General features: G+C 41.1%; 1 protein-coding gene across 3 annotated transcripts in view; it reads right to left on the minus strand.

The window, feature by feature from the left end:
* LOC126278137 (uncharacterized) overlaps positions 1 to 18,892 on the minus strand; it is a 500,725-nt gene that overhangs the window by 148,195 nt on the left and 333,638 nt on the right. For all 3 annotated transcript variants that reach the window (XM_049978028.1, XM_049978029.1, XM_049978027.1), the window contains exons 16-17: positions 8,073 to 8,143; positions 6,438 to 6,660 (exon numbers count right to left, since the gene is read on the minus strand). In XM_049978028.1, coding sequence (XP_049833985.1) covers positions 6,438 to 6,660; positions 8,073 to 8,143 — 294 coding nt within the window. The remainder of the gene's footprint in view (positions 1 to 6,437; positions 6,661 to 8,072; positions 8,144 to 18,892) is intronic.

An 18,892-nucleotide genomic window follows, 5' to 3' on the forward strand; every position in this document is an offset into this window, starting at 1 on the left:
ATTGTCAATAAAACAAGAGATAACGTGTTATGGCTGTCACACAAACAAAAGGCGCCATGAAAAATGTACAAGTAATTTCAGATAGAAGCCTGAACACAATGAAGAGTAAAGAAACGTTATTGATGTCACTTGCGCTGTCATAGCGAATTAGGGCATGCAGCCTGTATCGAGTGTACGAATCTTGCAAGTTGTTATGATTTGAGATGAATGAGCATGTAAATCATGCTGTGTAATCGAACAGTGTGTTGCAGTCGTGGTATGATGTGCTTAATATAAAACAGCCAATGCAGAGGTCGTTGAAGCATAATCATTATTTCTTTCCTTGCGAACAGTAAAAGAAAATGATTTTTAGTTCAGCTGGTTTTTCAGGAAATACAGAAACTGGGTACAGATTGAAGTAAATTCAGAACTGGGAATGGTCAGGTAGGGAAGTTACGACATTAAGTACGAAGAATTAAGTAGGTGTTTGGCTGTTTCAGCCCTTCAGAAAGGAGAATATTCGAGCATTCACAGAGAGAGAGAAATTTTCGGATGTTCTTCTTGGTGTTTAGTCAAAGAAGCAGAGAAGTTGAGAAAACGATTGCCATCTGGAGTAAACAACTGTTCCAGGTGTTTCGATGAAATAGAGAATTTTGTGATTTTCTTTCTATTCCGAGTGGAGTGCTACGCAACCTTATTTCTAACTTAGGTTATTGAATATTTTTCAGCTGTGTTGTATTGAGAGAACGTATTAAAACTAATAACTGTCGCCCTACCTTCTAAACGTTTATTAACTTAAAAATTTCCGTTCTTTACATAGCAACTTTATGTTAGGGCGGACTTCATAACACATTATTCACCGTTAAAATGAGAATACTGCAAAAACATTTAGTCAAGATCTCGTTTCATATTAGTAACTTCAATCAAACCTTTGTTAAACAGCTATTTTCACAATAGGAAACAGAATGCTTTATACACCCTGCTGACACGTTAGTGTGATATGTCTTTTAAGCAACTTTCCCACGTTGAGCGGTATTAAGCATCGCTTCAGAACAGTTCGTGGGTTCAAGAAAACTGACTGAGGTAAATGAGGATGTTACAAATAACGATCAAAGCCCGTGTCGTTCCAAAGTGCCCAGTCGAATTTTCTGCCTTAAGACTATTCACCCTCGTACATCAATTTCTGTTTCCATCAGTTTTTCTCTCTATTTTGTCCTGTTTCTTGTTTTTATTGCTAGAATTTTTACTTTACTGTGAGCTTTGTAGGGTCCCATAATGTGTTTAGTTAATATGGTTGGTTATCCCTTTAATATTCATATAGAATTTTCACATCCAAGTAAATTATGGTTTCTTATTTACTTATACTTAATGTTCACTTATACATAATATTGACGCAATGTTTACATAAAAATTTCCTGATTACGTTTCTTTCTCTCATTTGTATTTCTTAAATGTGCCCTTTCTGTTTAAGATCATGGTTTCAGTCCTTACTCTGTCGTAATATCTCAGTTTCCAGCATTTACATGTGCAGTCTTTGTAATGCACATCTTTTGTAACCTTGAAAGCTGTCTTCATTTACGGACAACGTGTTTCGTAACAGTCTTCCCAGGGCAGTTCTGTAAATGATTTCACCTAAATATCTGATCTGAGGAACGCTCTCGATTTTCCCGTAAGTAGTTTTAAGAGTTTTGTGCCAGACTATTGCTAAATATGTAATCTTTTTTTGCAGTGATACTTTCTGCTATTCCTCTCAGAATACCTATTTGTCTCTGTGCTGTTTGAACGCTCTGGCATAGTTGCTGGATCGTCTCAAACAACTAAGCAGTCCATCCCGATTTTTGTTCTTCCAAATTTCATTAGTTCACCTATATTACAGTCCAGATTTAGTGTTCACTACACTAGGAGTTCATTTTTTGAGAAATAGTTGAAATGTTGCGGAGATACTTCATCATATTCTCTCACCACTGTTTTAATTTCAAAATATTATAAAATATCTCCCCATAATTCGGTCCTATATTTTGTACTTTTCAGTGCTTCAGTAATAATTACAATGAGTATGAGGCCTGGAACTTCTTACTTCAGACTTTCAAAGGGAGGCTTACAGTGCTCGAACAAAATGCTTTTCTAAATCCAAAAACGTACTAAGCTCTTTCCCATTAAAATTTTTCTTGATGTTTGAGGGTTGGATTTCGGACGAAAATTTGTTCTATGCAAGATTACTTTGGTCTCAAAATTGTTTGAATTCAAACTTTTGTTCTGCTCTGTCTAGGGAACATTGAAATATAATTCCATATGGAACAGGAAGAAGTCAGTCCCTTCAAAACTTATTAATATCAGTTCTGTCTCTTGTCCTATCCAGTAGATGTATCAATTCAGTTTTCCAGTAATCCAGAAAAACTTCGGTTTGCCACATGTTTTGCATATCAATGTAATTTATTTTAAGGTTTCAGATCAGGTTATTTCAACAGTTCTGCGACAATTCATCTTCAGCAACTTTTTTATCTTTTAATTTGTCTATCAGTTTCCTCTCCGTTTGGTGCTTGTCAATCTGGATTACTGTTCACAGAAACGTCTGGTGCAAATCATATGGTTTGGCAGTTTAGGAAATATTTTTAAATATATTTGCAATGTTCTCTGAGATTTCGTAGTTATTTATTGGCAATTATCAACATTCATTCATGAAGCAGAGATTCAGGATCTGGTACTCATTTAGTTATGTTTTAAATTTTTTATAAAATATCGGGGTGTTCTGGTTTTGGACGTATTCTTCAGTATAACGGAGTTCAGTTTTCTCCTAGTGTCCAGTATAACCTAGTTACCTTTGATGGTTATTTTCTAGTAGCCAGATCGTGTCGAATGCTTGTACTCATTCGCCTTTATTCCATATTTTAAATGCCTTCTGTCTGTTCACAATCTACATTCCACCAAAGTCCTTTCCCACCCTCATAAGGGAATTTGATTTTGGGCAGTTTTCATAAACTTGTGTTGGATCCAATCGTCAGTTTAGCTAGTTTCTTATGAATTTCGTTTCCTAATAACAGCATAAAAGCAAGAAATTAGTGACATCTATTTTTCTGAACCTTTGGGGCTTTAACTTTATCTTCACTTGAATCAGGTAGCAGTCCGTGTCAATAACCGCTCCTTTCCACTCTTGAAGATTGAAATTTCCTTGTATTACGCTTATGAGATTATGATATAAGAAGTTAGCAATTCACATATATTATTGCTGGTTGAACGCCATGGGTTTTGGGATGTTTAGTTTTTTTATTCATTATATAGTTTGATATTCTTTTGAGACTCAAATTTCTGCGTAGTTTTACCTTTCTCTTTCTATTTTGATTGTTCAATTTGTGCACAAGGATGCCATGCTATTTTACTTTTTTAGAAATATTGTACCATTTCGTGACTGTGTGCTATAATCGCTTACAACAATTTTCTCTTGATTTTGCAGCACTGTGATAATTGTATTGTCTACCTTATTGAATGGTTTACTCACTTTTTGTTGATGTATTTCAATTTATTGGTTGAATCAAGTATGTGTGTTCATCTCTGTATTCGCGTTATTTGTCATATCAAGGATACTCTGTTGTTCACAGGCTCAACTTCAATTATGGAACTAAGATTGTCTGTCCTGTGAGACTGAGTATGAAACTCACCCATACGGAATATTGTTTTGAGGATTTCTTTTTGTGTGTTTTCCATTTCTTCATTTGTTCCATGGTGTTTTACAGTGATCTCGTTATTTTTCCACATCTACAATTTTAATCTTTTGTTGTGTAATTAGATGTACCTCTCGTGAACAGACGCCGACCACATTACCACGTGATTCCAGTCAGCCAGAGAGATGTTTCTATTGAATGAGGTACTAATTCCACTAGTTCGACGCCATATTGAGACCCATTCTCTCAATCTTCTCTGTCACTGAGATCTTCGTTGTCATAATGGCAAGAGTCCTCACAAATGTTTGTTACCTGGGGTAGGTGAGCCCTGCTTATGGTAATGAAGTTATTACTCCTCCATCTCGTCCTTCTTCATCACTTGCAAGACAAGAGCCAACACTCAAGATCAGTAAAGTTGAGAGTTGTTTCGTATATGGACTGTCTGAGATGAAAAGTGGCACACCCAGAAGACTCTCTCTACCTCTCTACGCGTACATAACGTCGGGGGATGGGAAAATGATTGGAGCTGCAGCGCTCTGAGGCAGGTAGAACGCTTATCTGACTGCAATAGCGCTGTTTATGCTTATTGAAGTTGCGATGCCTAGCAGCGTGTACACGCCGCCTGAACAGCGTCAGGTGTTGAGACCACTGTGAAGTGTATACTTGTGTGAGAGAGCGTTCTCAGAACTTGCCAAATTTTCAAAGGAGTCTCGTTGTGGATCTCCTTTCGGCCAGATGTTCGAGTCATACAATATACAAGTTTTTGGGCATCCAGATGTGACAGTGGACTGCATTGGAACATTATCAAGGTTCGGGTCCATCATGTCAGACCACATCGAGCGATGGTGGACGTAAAGTGCACCGTGCTCATTGTAACCCCTTCACAGCAGAGCCTGCAATACGAGACCGAGAAATGGACTCCCTGCAGTAGTCTGTCACTTGGCACCCTTCATGGAACACTTGCAGCAGCCATTGTATGGAACTGTCGTCAGGCACAGAGGCCCCCGTCACCACAAACGGCTGCACCTGGAGTGCCGACGACTGGTGCCGCCTGCCGTCCAGCGGTGAGTCACGGCCAGCGCTGTCGCAGGAGTCCATCACTGAAAAGCAGGGCGAGAACACAGGCAGCGATGGGGTCACAGTCCTCCAGTGTTCCTCAGAGCACAGCGGCGACACTCCTGGCTCCACAGTGCGCTGGGCAGCCACTGGGCGTGCCTTCGGGTGATGGCAGGTAGTGGGTCAGGAAAGTCTGACACCACTACGGGTCGCCACAGACACCCCGCATCCTCCTCTCACGTCTCATATGACAATGTTCAGACTTCATTCTCTAGTAGCGCGATGGTCGACTCCACATGATACGTGCCTCAGTGAACTGTCTGAGTGAAGCTGAGACAGCCCCTGGCCAGCGAGTTTCCCTGGTATGTCCGAAGTTGAACTCGAGTCGCGCCAGTTCGGTGCCAGAATCCGGGATACTGAACGCCAGCTAAAAAATTTAATGGCCAACTTGCCTCAGAAAAGGATACAACAGCAGTAAGACACCCTTCGCCGGCAGCGGTGGTCTCGCGGTTCTAGGCGTTCAGTCCGGAACCGCGCGCCTGCTACGTCACAGGTTAGAATCCTGCCTCGGGCATGGATGTGTGTGATGTCCTTAGGTTAGTTAGGTTTAAGTAGTTCTAAGTTCTAGGGGAAGGATGACCACAGATGTTAAGTCCCATAGTGCTCAGAGCCATTTGAACCAAGACACCCTTCCCAACTCAATCAGTTCATTCATGCAGGTCACTGAGAGAACAGGGTAAGTAGGCTCATACTAACAATTTCCATGTAAGTTTTGCTCGCACTTATAATCACTGAAATAACATAACATATCCTCAGCCTGTCAAGTTTCAATTTGTTTTCTCCTTATACATATTTATATAAAATATAAACTTACTCACGGTGACATCAATTGTATCTAAATGAATAAATATGGGTAAAAAAATAAATAAAATAGAAAAGCGACTACATTTTTATACTCCAGTAGTACAGTGGTTCTAGTCAGTGGCAGTACAGTCAGAGTGCACGAATTGTTCAACTGTAGTTGAGCTGAGTCAATTTACACATTAATATTGAATGAGATAGTGTTTTACTATACTTCAGTTGGAAAAGAAAACCTTTTCCCAAAGTAAGCATTTGTATCAATCACAAAAACTGACAGAAGAACTGAAGTTGTAACAATGCTTCACAACGATTTCATCTATAAAAGAACAATATAGTCAATAGCTTAGATTTGATATTAACTTATTTATATAAAGTTTACTATCTCGAAAACTACATAATTATTCTAAATATGTACTGTGAGTGAGAACATCCACTTATGTACACAGAATGTACTAGTCTTATTATCATATCAATAGGTGGGAAGTTACAACACTTAATTTCTTTTTACCTTGCACTTACGTTTTTTGTTTATGTTTTATTTAAGGTATTGTATGAACATAATGATTTCATTTAAGTTTTGGTGTCATTAATTACTATTTAAAATCTGTATGAATAGATTTTCGCTGTTATGCAGTTTGTACACTATTTTGAAATCCCCACATGATTAACTAAGCATGTTGTCTTGGAAGTTAAACCTGGAACAGTGAGATTCATAAGCAGTTTCTTTCTCATGGCCCTCAAATGGGACCTTTACACCTCCCTTCTCTCAATCCTTCCAACATACGTATGTTAGCTAACCATAATCGGTTGTTACTGTTTGACATAACAGAGCCATATAGTTTTCCAAATGACACAGATGAAACACAGTGGCATTATACTTACCAGCAGGTAGTGTGCGAACTTCAGTCTCTGTAGGTAGAGTCCTATTGCCAGTCACAGTTTTACCAATCAGTTGGAAATTGTAGGTCACGTCAGGCATAATACCTGACAGTCTCAAGTGGCCTTTTTTCTCTGTTATGAGGTATTTAAGATTCTCGCTTCCACAGAGAACAGACAGCTCGAAGTCCAATATTTCACAAGCCAGTGAAGTCTTATCATGTTCATACTGTTCAAAGAAATAACATTTCTCAGTAACATGTTATACCAGGCATTTATAACGTTTTTTACATCTGATAACATGCACAAAAACACGGTACTGTAAAGGACAACAGAATTTGAAGACCTGACGATGTTAGACCAAGAAGAAGTACACTTCAATTATGAGAATAAACAATGGCGTCTGATCTTCTGAATGCACCATCATAAATCCAAATTAAATAAAGAAAATGGATGAAGCTGTACGCTGTGAAAGCTACATTTGGAGGAAAAGTATGATAATTTGCAAACTCAAGAAATACTTGAATTAATTACAGAGTTGGAGTTTGCAAAAAACTGTAATGGAAGTAAACGACGATAAAACACTACTGTCATACCACAACACGCTCTTATACAGTAATGTTTTAATTTTTCAGGAAAATGTAATACCATAAATTGGTAATATGTAATACAGTCATTCACTCCTTTTTCTAAGCTTAACTGAAGTTCTTCCAGCGAGCAAATAGGAAGTTGTGGTACAGAAAATGTAAACCAAACATTATGGTCGTCATGTTGATGTGGTTGACGTTGAGGAACGGATTGACAGTACTGTAATAATGTCAAATAATTTCTTTGGAAGAATGTGCAAGCAAGCTCCATACCCTAGTTACAAAGGGTTTCATATTGTGCCATCTGTAATGGACTGATGTTGTTTTCAGGAGAGTGGAAGCATTAACTCTCATCAGTACAGTCTGACTGTGGTTTCCTGTGTTTACCTAACATTACTTCAGGTAAATGATGAGATGAATCATATTATAAAATCATAGGTAGCTACCAGCGCCATACTTGACAACATAGACATGTAAATATCTAAATGCATTATTAAATTAATTGTTTATTCTTTTTTGTTAAACTGTAATGCTATGATTGTCGACTATGCTTGTGAAACTGATCCACAGGTGCATCAAGTCATTGTTGTAATTTCTATTACTACACAGAAAAAGGGAAACATGGATTTCACTCAACTACATTCAAATTAATTTTGTTTGTGTGGTGTGTGTGTGTGTGTGTGTGTGTGTGTGTGTGTGTGTGTGTGTGTGTACCTATCCATCTGTCAATGCATAATATCCCAAGCAGTTTTGTATTTGTTTATGAAAGAAAAGTTGCTAATATTAAGGAGAATATAAAACTATAAATCTTCCAAGTAGCTAAATACGTTTGCAAGATAAAACTCCCTGCCTACATATTGCTTTTAAGGAGACTAAAAGAAATAAAACAAAGCAAAATATTATCACTTGTTTCAGTAAATTCTAATAGACATATCTGTCAGAAGTTTTCAGATACATTTAACTTCCAATTGCAACAGTTATTTATTCAAATATAAATCTTACAACCTACTACACAAGTTGCTGCTTATTCAGTAGCTTGTAGCCGCATACTCACAGACCATTCCAGGAGAACACTAGTGTCATCTACATCTCTTACTGCAAATTTGAAGTCTCCTTGAACTGGATCTAACAAAGGAGTAAAAATACATACTAAAATTAAAAAAACGTGAACTTTTTTTTAGTCTTTATCATGAAAATTACTGAAGTTGAATGAAACATCAAATTTGCTGTTACTAGCCACTTTTAGCACAATTGATAGCAAACATTAAGCTGGTTTATTTCGAAAAATAAACATGACTACAATGTTAAAATTCTAATACTGGTAATTGTTCATTAGTACACCACTACAGCGAAACAGAACACAGAAACATCTACTGTCAAATAGCAAACTGAGGAAACGTAGAGAAACATATATTTCACCAAATTAAATGGTGCGACCCATCAGGACATTGCTCCTATAGCGAAGGATTAAATATGAGATTTATTGGGGAAATGTAGCAAAGAGTAAATTATTTCAATTCCGAAAGGCTCATTACAGTTGCGGATAGAGGACTTGCGGTGCTAGAAGCCGAATTTGGCCACTTCCTTATCGAGCATGCTACAAACAATGGACGGAACATTGTGACTACAGCATTACGTCATTTTCCATATTGTGAAACATCAGACACAAACAGTTTTAACTTCGAGAAATTACGACATCAGGGAAAGAATAGTTCGAATTAAAGCTATTATACTCCACCACATATAAATAAGCGAACATCTGTTGGAAACAAAAGAATAGGGTATCGCAAAAACAGCTGTAAAGGGCATTACGACACCGTACGAATTTGATGCGGCTGTCCACGATTCTCAATCTTGCGCATGTCTCTTCATCTTTGTGAATATGTTTACTGTATTCATCTCTCGATCTTCCTGTAAGATTTTTAAACTCTCACCATCCTCCAACATTAAACTTGTGACACCTTAAGACTTATCAACCGATCCTTTCTTTTGTGCCACAAATTTCTTTTCTCCGCAATCCTGCTCATTACCTCCTCATTACTTAAACGATCTACGCATGGAGTATACAATGTTCTTCTGTAGCACTACATTTCAAAAAACCTCTATTCTCTTCTTGTCTAAACTATCTATCGTCCATGTTTCACTTCCATATATGGTCACACTCCAGGCAAGCACCTACCTGAAAGACTTTCAAACTTTTTAATTTACAGTCGACATTAATAAACAGAGTCTCTACTCTAGTCATTCCCAATCTACATTTAATACTCTCTGTACTTCGGCCATCATGTTATCTTGCTATCCATAAAGCAAAAACCGAGCGAAGTGGCGCAGACTGGACTCGCATTCGGGAGGACGATGGTTCAGTCCTGCGTCGGGCCATCCAGATTTAGGTTTTCCGTGATTTCCCTAAGTCGCTCCAGGCAAAATGCCTGGATGGTTCCTTTGAAAGGGCACGGCCGACTTCCTTCCCCATCCTTCCCTAATCCGATGAGAGCGATGACCTCTCAGTTTGATCTCTTCTCCCAAACAACCCAACCCCTAAATTATCTACTAAGAGACGTCGTAGGGTCAGTGCTACCTTGTGTGCTTCGAAATTTCCACGGAATCCAACCTGATCTTCCGCGAGGTCGGCTTCTACCAGTTTTTCCATTCTTCCGTGAAGTATTCGGGCTATTATTTCGCAACCATGACTAATAAGTCTAGTTCACTATCATTCAAACTTGTCAAAATCTGTGCTCTTTGGAACAAACTATTTATCATAAATGCATTTTGGCTATCATTGTAAAATACTTTGACGTACCAAAATATTATGACCACCTGTTTAATATCTTGTTCGTCCGTATTTTGAACGAAATATATCGCTGATTCTGTATACAAGGGTTCCGACATTTTGTGAGCAGGTTTGGGGAAGTATGTGGCATTGAATGTAATTCTCATAAATAACGGGCCACTGATTTGCGTACACCGTGATGGCGCCCGATAGTGACCCCTCTGGGTTCCATAGGATTTACATCCGATCAATTAGGTCGCCGAGACATCAACGTGAGTTCACTATAATGCTCCTTTGGTTCCGAGACACCGGCAGTTATACAGCCGAAATATGACATCGCCGTCGGGGGGATGGCATCAAGCACGAAGTGATGCGGGTGGTTCGCAGCTGTCAGCGTGTCCTCCATCGCCACCACAGGTCCCATGCAGGCGCCGCAGAATGTCACCCACAGTATAATCCTGCTCTCACCAGCGTGCGCCAGTGGCGCGCTGCATTTTTCGAGCAGCCGTTCACCTCGATGACGGGGTTTGGGGAGACGATCAGCGATCTAGTGTAGTAAAACGTCATTCACCGGAACGGCCGACACGTTTCCACTGATCGACGGTCGAATCCCGATGGTCCCGTAACCACTGCAGTAGTAATTGACGATGCCGTTGGGTCAACATGTGAACACGTACGGACGATCTGCTGTGCAGCTCCATGCTCAACGATGTTCAATGTGCTCCGAAACACTAGTGCGTGCACCAGCATTGTGCAGAGATGCCACAGATCGCCATGTATCATACTGTACAGAGCAGACCCCCACGTTCTGTGAAGAGTCGTGGACGTCCAACCATTTAGCGGCTAGTGGAATTCTCACTGTCGCCCTACCTCTGTCAGGAGGTGCTCACGAGAGTAGCTCGTGCACATTTGACCAGCTTCGCCGTTTTCGGGATACTCGTTCTCAGGAATTGCTTAATAATAATCTGCACTTTTTCAAAATCACTTATGTCAATGGATTTCACCATTTGCCACCAGGCGGCATCCAAAGTCGCAGTGGGCAATGGTTATAATGTTTTATCGTATCACCTGTAATAGCTCATGCGGAGATCGTGAAACGCAGTAGTCGTTGATAAGAAGGAATTTAACTACTTGAATTTATACATATGAAGATGGTATCTGTTCTTTCGGACATGTCCAAAAGAACAGATACCATTTTCATATATACAGGGTGTTACAAAAAGGTACGGCCAAACTTTCAGGAAACAGTCCTCACACACAAATAAAGATAAGATGTTATGAGGACATGCGCCCGGAAACGCTTAATTTCCATGTTAGAGCTCATTTTAGTTTCGTCAGTATGCACTGTACTTCCTCGATTCACCGCCAGTTGGCCCAATTGAAGGGAGGGAATGTTGACTTCGGTGCTCGTGTTGACATGCGACTCATTGCTCTACAGTACTAGCATCAAGCACATCAGTACGCAGCATCACAGGTTAGTGTTCATCACGAACGTGGTTTTGCAGTCAGTGCAATGTTTACAAATGCGGAGTTGGCAGATGCCCATTTGATGTATGGATTAGCACGGGGCAATAGCCGTGGCTCGGTATGTTTTTATCGAGACAGGATTCAAGAACGAAGTCCCGACAGGAAGACGTTAGAAGTAATTTATCGGCATCTTAGGGATCACGGAACATTCCAGCCTATGACTCGCGACTGGGGTAGACCTAGAACGACGAGGACACCTGCAATGGACGAGGCAATTCTTCGTGTAGTTGACGATAACCCTAATGTCAGCGTCAGAGAAGTTGCTGCTGTACAAGGTAACGCTGACCACGTCACTGTATGGAGAGTGCTACGGGAGAACCAGTTGTTTCCGTACCATGTACAGCATGTGCAAACACTGTCAGCAGCTGATTGGCCTCCACAGGTACACTTCTGCGAATGGTTCATCCAACAATGTGTCAATCCGCATTTCAGTGCAAATGTTCTCTTTACGGCTGAGGCTTCATTCCAACGAGATCAAATAGAAAAATTTTGACAATCAACATGTGTGGGCTGACGAGAATCCGCACGCAAGTGTGCAATCACGTCATCAACACAGATTTTCTGTGAACGTTTGGGCAGGCATTTTTGGGGATGTCTTGATTGGGCCCCATGTTCTTCCACCTACGCTCAATGGAGCACGTTATCATGATTTCATACGGGATACTCTACCTGTGCTGCTAGAACATGTGCCTTTACAAGTACGACACAACATGTGGTTCATGCACTCTTCGTGCTCGTATTGTGGACGGCTTAATACAATACGCCATTCTCCAGGGCTGCATCAGCGCATCAGGGATTCCATGCGACGGATGGTGGATGCATGTATCCTCGCTAACGGAGGACATTTTGAGCATTTCCTGTAACAAAGTGTTTGAAGTCACGCTGGTACGTGCTGTTGCTGTGTGTTTCCATTCCATGATTAATGTGATTTGAAGAGAAGTAATAAAATGAGCTCTAACATGGAAAGTAAACGTTTCCGGACACATGTCCACATAACATATTTCATTTCTTTGTGTGTGAGGAATGTTTCCTGAATGTTTGGCGATACCTTTTCGTAACATCCTGTCTGCAATGTTATTAGAAGATCCCAGGTTCAAGTCCCGGTCGGAGCACACGTTTTCAACTGTCCCCGTTGGCTTATATCAACGCCTGCAGGTAGAGGTAATCATTTCACTTGAATTTATTGTGAAGTGATCTGCAACTTTTCAGTCGAGTAAACTGATAAAGTCTGAAGGTCCCGGTCACGGTTTTTCTCAGGTTTCTTGTTGACAATGGCGGGAGTGAGAATGGTCCGGAGACACGAGTAAGCCATAACCCAATCTTTTATTCCAACAGTGTTCATACTTTGAACTGCTTTCAAGAAACCGTTATTATTCTATAATAAGAACTTCTGTAGCAAAACTACTCCATATTACAGTTCTAGTGGCTACTGGGTTGTATACTTGTACGTTGACCGTTCACCGAGTGAAGTGGGTTAAGTCACATGTGTACTATGATTCGTTGCACTATGACTTCGTTTCCGCCATTCGAGAGCGCTGTCTAGCAAAACATTTAGTTTCAGCGATATTAGAGATAAAATTAAATCTAAGAAAGCTTCATCCCTGTTTCTTAATTATCTATGTAACTGCCGACCTTTATTTTGTTAAAATTATAGAAATAATACTCCTTATCCCTTCTATTCTTCGAATATCAATAAGTTAATGTTGTACCATTCCTGTAACTTGGGTTTTGTGTTGAATAATAATATTATTGGAACCATTTCCTCAAAATTATGTTGTTTATCTCTTGGCTTCTAAATAGGTCAGAAGTTGTAAGTTCGCTGACGCAACGATCGTGCGTCATAGCACATTGTAGCGTTACCATTTCAACCTTCAGTCTTCTTTCAGCAAGTCCAACAATGGAAAATCCTAGATGGAATAATGACAGTATTGTGAAAAGAATAATTACTTCTCACCATATAGTGGAGAAGCTGAGTGACAGATAGTCGCAACAAAAAGACTGTCGAACAAAGCTGTAGGCCAAACAGGCCTTCATCAGAATAGACAACACACACACACACACACACACACACACACACACACACACAAACACACACACATATGACCAAAGACTCTGACTGCCAAGGCCAGCTGAAGGCGTATTTGGCTAAACGTTTTGTTTAACTCAGCGTCTCCGCTATTCGGTGAGTAGAAACAATCCTTTTCATAATAATAAGTCCGATTATTATTATTATTATTACCATAAAATATTTTTAAAAGTGGTTCAAATGGCTCTGAGCACTATGGGACTTAACTTCTGAGAACTTAGGTTAGTTAGGTTTAAGTAGTTCTATGGACATCACACCCATCCATGCCCGAGGCAGGATTCGAATCTGCGACCGTAGCAGTCCCGGCTCCAGACTGAAGTGCCTAGAACCGCACGGCCACCGCAGCCGGCTAAAAATGTTTTTATTTACATTTAACAGTAACGAGGATTTCCGCTATCAGACTCGCCGCTTTCCGACGACGACACTTACAGTGGCAGTTATGTTCGTACTGCATTGTGAGGTACTGGCCACTATACCGAAATGGTGGCTCAAATCCTTCACTAACTATTTTGTGACGTTCTCTCACTGTTTTATGGTTTTTTTCCCCGAGAAACACACCGCCAATTGACTGTTTCATTGTTTGTTTGAGTACAATCCAAGTTTCGGCCTTTTATGCCATTTTCAAGTATATGATTTTATGTCTTTAACATATATTGCAGGACTTGCAATGTAAAATACTTGAAAATGGCATAAAAGGGTCGAAACCTGGGATGTACTTTAATAAAAAATAAAACAGTCAAATGCCGGTGTTTTCCTTTAATAAATAGTCTATGACTTTTCTTCAGAAGTTTCGTTTTCATTTCAAAATTATTGGGTTCGGGCAATGTCGTCAAGCTAAAGAACGAGAAGGGACATGTTGGATATTTCGAGAAATCGCGCAGTAATGTTTCAATAAAATCGCATAAATAAGACATTTCAAGTATAAGGAATGTGAGTTATTATTCAGATTAGTAATTGTTTTAAAACATATTTACAGCAACGACATGTGTTTAAAATGATAAATCCTCCCACAAGTCTATTCTTAAAAATTCATCAGTCGGTGCTTAACACTGTTTACTTGCAAACTGAGTGCACTTGAGATGCGCTACCACTAACTTTCCACTGTTTACTTGCTGGACGAATTGATGCAACATTACTGTGATATCTCTCAAAAACAGAAATTCAAAAGGTTCGAACTGCTGCAGTGTCTGACACTATCATTTGCTTTAGCAATTTTAGCAATAACAAGCTATAATAACCTCAAAACTTACTCCATCATTCAGTATAATAGAAATCGAATTTTAGTAACCTCATCACAGCAGCTCATGAACAATGTTAAGGGTGGCCCTTGACGTGTCTAGTTCCACATCCTGACACCCAAATTTACGTAAGCAATGATGAGCGACACTAATTAATATCGTTTGTTTGCTCTAAATAAATGTTCTCATTTACCTCGTTAGCAACAACTTTTTAAGCACATTTGTTTTCAGGTGTATATTGTGGATCTTTATCAACGTTGTCCTCAGATCCGTGCAAATCGTTCCTGAAAACCAATTTCCTGCCGTGAACATTGCACGCGTTAATGCTACTGGCCGATTTGTTTTTGGCACTTACTACTGTTTACACTTACATATCCCGACAGAATTGTCATTAGCCAGAGTTTTAAATTAGAAGTAACGCGCCATTTATCGGTTTACAGAGGAATTTTCAACCAATATGAATAAAGCTCACCACGTACCAGGTTTTAGGTGCAATAACTCTGCTTCTCGTGGAACTTCCCTTACCACTGCTTGCAGCCGAGGACTTGAAATCATGAGTCGTAGTTACAGAGTCACCTGCGGAACGGGACTATCAGTTGACTGTCATATACATCGCATGTAGATTGGCGACATTGTCCGAAACCGATCATTTTGAAATAAAAGCAGCGTCATTTTTATGTCTTCCGCTGGTGGTCAGTTGCTTCTACAGGGAACAAAATCACAACACGAAGAAATAATTAATGTACTGTAATGAAATTCCCGGTATACGTATGTCTAGATAACATAACTTAGGTGATTATCATCGCAAGACCACAGATTAACGTAAGCGCGAGATATGCCATTGCAGACCTGAAGCGACGGTACATTAATAAGCGGCGTAACCGGCAGAATCTTGAATGCAAGCATGCAAACGAACAAGGGTTTCGTTGTACAGGTGCTGGATGTCAGTTTGTGAAATGGAGTGCCACTCCTGTGGCACGTGGCCGGCCAATACAGGGACGGTTAATGCCGGTTGTGGATGACGCTGGAGTTCCAGTTCAATAATATCCAGTATGTGGTCGATTGCAGGCAGATCCGGTGATCAAGCAGGCCGGGGCAACATGGTACCACTCCGTAGAGCATGTTGGGTTACAACAGCAGGATGTGGACGAGCGTTAGCCTGCTGGAAAACACCCCCTGGAATGCTGTTGCCGAGCGGTTCTAGACACTACAGTCTGGAACCGCGTGACCGCTACGGTCGCAGGTTCGAATCCTGCCTCGGGCATGGATGTGTGTGACGTCCTTAGGTTAGTTAGGTTCAAGTAGTTCTAAGTTCTAGGGGACTGATGACCACAGATGTTAAGTCCCATAGTGCTCAGAGTCATTTTGAATTCTGTTCATGAATGGCAGCACAACACGTAGAACAACCAGATCGGCATCAGATTTGCATCAAGGGTGTGTAGGATAAGCACGAGAATGCTGCTGCTGTCACACGAAGTCGCGTCCCAGGCCACGACTCCAGCTGTAGATCCAGTGTGTCCGGCACTCAGGACCTCAACTCGCCTCCTTGTGAACACACGGCCATCACTGACAACGAGGGAGAACCAGCCTTCGTCAGAAAACACAACGGAACTCCACCCTGCCCTTCAATGAGCTCTCGGTCAACGCCAGTGGAGTCGCAATTGGCGGCGGTTTGGGGTCAGTGGAATGCATGCTTTAGAACATTTGGCTTGCAGCTGTCCTCGGAGTAACCGATTCGTCACACTTCATTGCGTAACTGTGGTGCCTACTACTGCTCAAATTGCTGCTGAAGATGCAGCACGATGTGCCAGACCCGTAAGCTGGAAACCGATGGTCTTGCTTCTCGGTCGTACAAGTGGCCGTCTGGGACCCGATCTTCTTGTGACCGTACATTCTGCCGACCACCTCTGCGAGCAATAACGTAGAGCGGCTAGACCTACATTGCTGCCAAGTCTTTCTGCAGTGTCCCAAAAGGAACATTCAACTTCTTCTAGCCCTATTACGCGACCTCCTTCAAATTCAGGGAGAATGGCGTTTTTGTTGTTTTAGACGCATTCTTGAGCAATATCAACTCACTACATCTAATATGAAAGGTAACCAACGCTTACGACCGTTACGGCGTGTATTTAAAGCAAACCCGATTTACGTCCTCATAGTGGCGATGCTAGTGCCATTCGTATGCGACTGGCTTGAAATCCGTGTAGACGTCATCTTTCAGACGTGGAAACACGCCCACCGACTTTCGTTTGTAGCGCATTTATGATTTCCCAATCTGAAGTTATCTACAGGGTGTTACAAAAAGTTACGGCCAAACTTCCAGGAAACATTCCTCACACACAAAGAAATAAAATATGTTATGTGTACATGTGTCCGGAAACGCTTACTTTCCATGTTAGAGCTCATTTTATTACTTCTCTTCAAATCACATTAATCATGGAATGGAAACACACAGCAACTGAATGCATCAGCGTGACTTCAAACACTTTGTTACAGGAAATGTACAGAATGTCCTCCGTTAGCGAGGATACATGCATCCACCCTCCGTCGCATGGAATCCCTGATGCGCTGATACAGCCCTGGAGAATGGCGTATTGTATCACAGGCGTCCACAATACGAGCACGAAGAGTCTCTACATTTGGTACCGGGTTTGCATAGGCAAGAGCTTGAAAATGCCCCCATAAATGAAAGTCAAGAGGGTTGAGGTCAGGAGAGCGTGGGGGCCATGGAATTGGTCGGCCTCTACCAATCCATCGGTCACCGAATCTGTTCTTGAGAAACGTACGAACACTTCGACTGAAATGTGAAGGAGCTCCATCGTGCATGAACTACATGTTGTGTCGTACTTGTAAAGGCACATGTTCTAGCAGCACAGGTAGAGTATCCCGTATGAAATCATGATAACGTGCTCTATTGAGCGTAGGTGGAAGAACATGGGGCATATCAAAACATAACCAACAATGCCTGCCCAAACGTTCACAGAAAATCTGTGTCGATGACGTGATTGCACACTTGCGTGCGGATTCTGGTAAGCCCACACATGTTGATTGTGAAAATTGACAATTTGATTTCGTTGGAATGAAGCCCCAGCCGTAAAGAGAACATTTGCACTGAAATGAGGATTAACACATTGCTGGATCAACCATTCGGAGAAGTGTACCCGTGGAGGCCAATCAGCTGCTGATAGTGCCTGCACACGCTGTACATGTTACGGAAACAACTGGTTCTCCCGTAGCACTCTCCATACAGTGACGTGGTCAGCGTTACCTTGTACAGCAGCAACTTCTCTGACGCTGACATTAAGGTTATCGTCAACTGCACGAAGAATTGCCTCGTCCATTGCAGGTGTCCTCGTCGTTCTAGGTCTTCCCCAGTCGCGAGTCATAGGCTAGAATGTTCCGTGATCCCTAAGATGCCGATCAATTGCTTCGAACCTCTTCCTGTCGGGACACCTTCGTTCTGGAAATTTGTCTCGATATAAACGTACCGCGTCATGGCTATTGCCCCGTGCTAATCCATACATCAAATGGGCATCTGTCAACCCCGCATTTGTAAACATTGCACTGAATGCAAAACCACGTTTGTGATTAACAATAACCTGTTGATGTTACGTAGTGATGTGCTTGATGCTAGTACTGTAGAGCAATGAGTCGCATGTCAACACAAGCACCGAAGTCAACATTACCTTACTTCAATTGGGCCAACTGGCGGTGAATCGAGGAAGTACAGTACATACTGACGAAAGTAAAATGAGCTCTAACACGGAAATTAAGCGTTTCCGGACACAAGTCCACATAACATCTTTTCTTTATTTGTGTATGAGGAATGTTTCCTAAAAATTTGGCCGTACCTTTTTGTAACACCCTGTAGAAGCATTAGTCGAACCACGCTCCAACAAAAAACAGCAACTGACAGGCAGAAAATAATGCTCTTTTGCACAAAGAAGGATCGTGCTAATCTCGATATGACATGTATGTCCAGCTTTGACATTGTTTCATTAACCGAAAACTAAATGTCGATATTGCTAAATGAACTTTGGTCACAACGTAGGTTCACTTTATCCCACATACTCTCTTGTTGTTATAACCTTGTGTGCCTCTCGCTCTGTTGCTGAGCTCCAAAGACTTGAACGAATCTGGGAGTGAGACTGGTATCCCATTGTTGTCACTTTGACGGGCACTAATGACCTCACTATTCGCGCCTTAAAACGTCATTCACATCATTTGTGCGCTACATTACTTTTACAACGAGCTTG

Source organism: Schistocerca gregaria, chromosome 6 (assembly GCF_023897955.1).
Source record: "Schistocerca gregaria isolate iqSchGreg1 chromosome 6, iqSchGreg1.2, whole genome shotgun sequence".
NCBI classification, from domain to species: domain Eukaryota; kingdom Metazoa; phylum Arthropoda; class Insecta; order Orthoptera; family Acrididae; genus Schistocerca; species Schistocerca gregaria.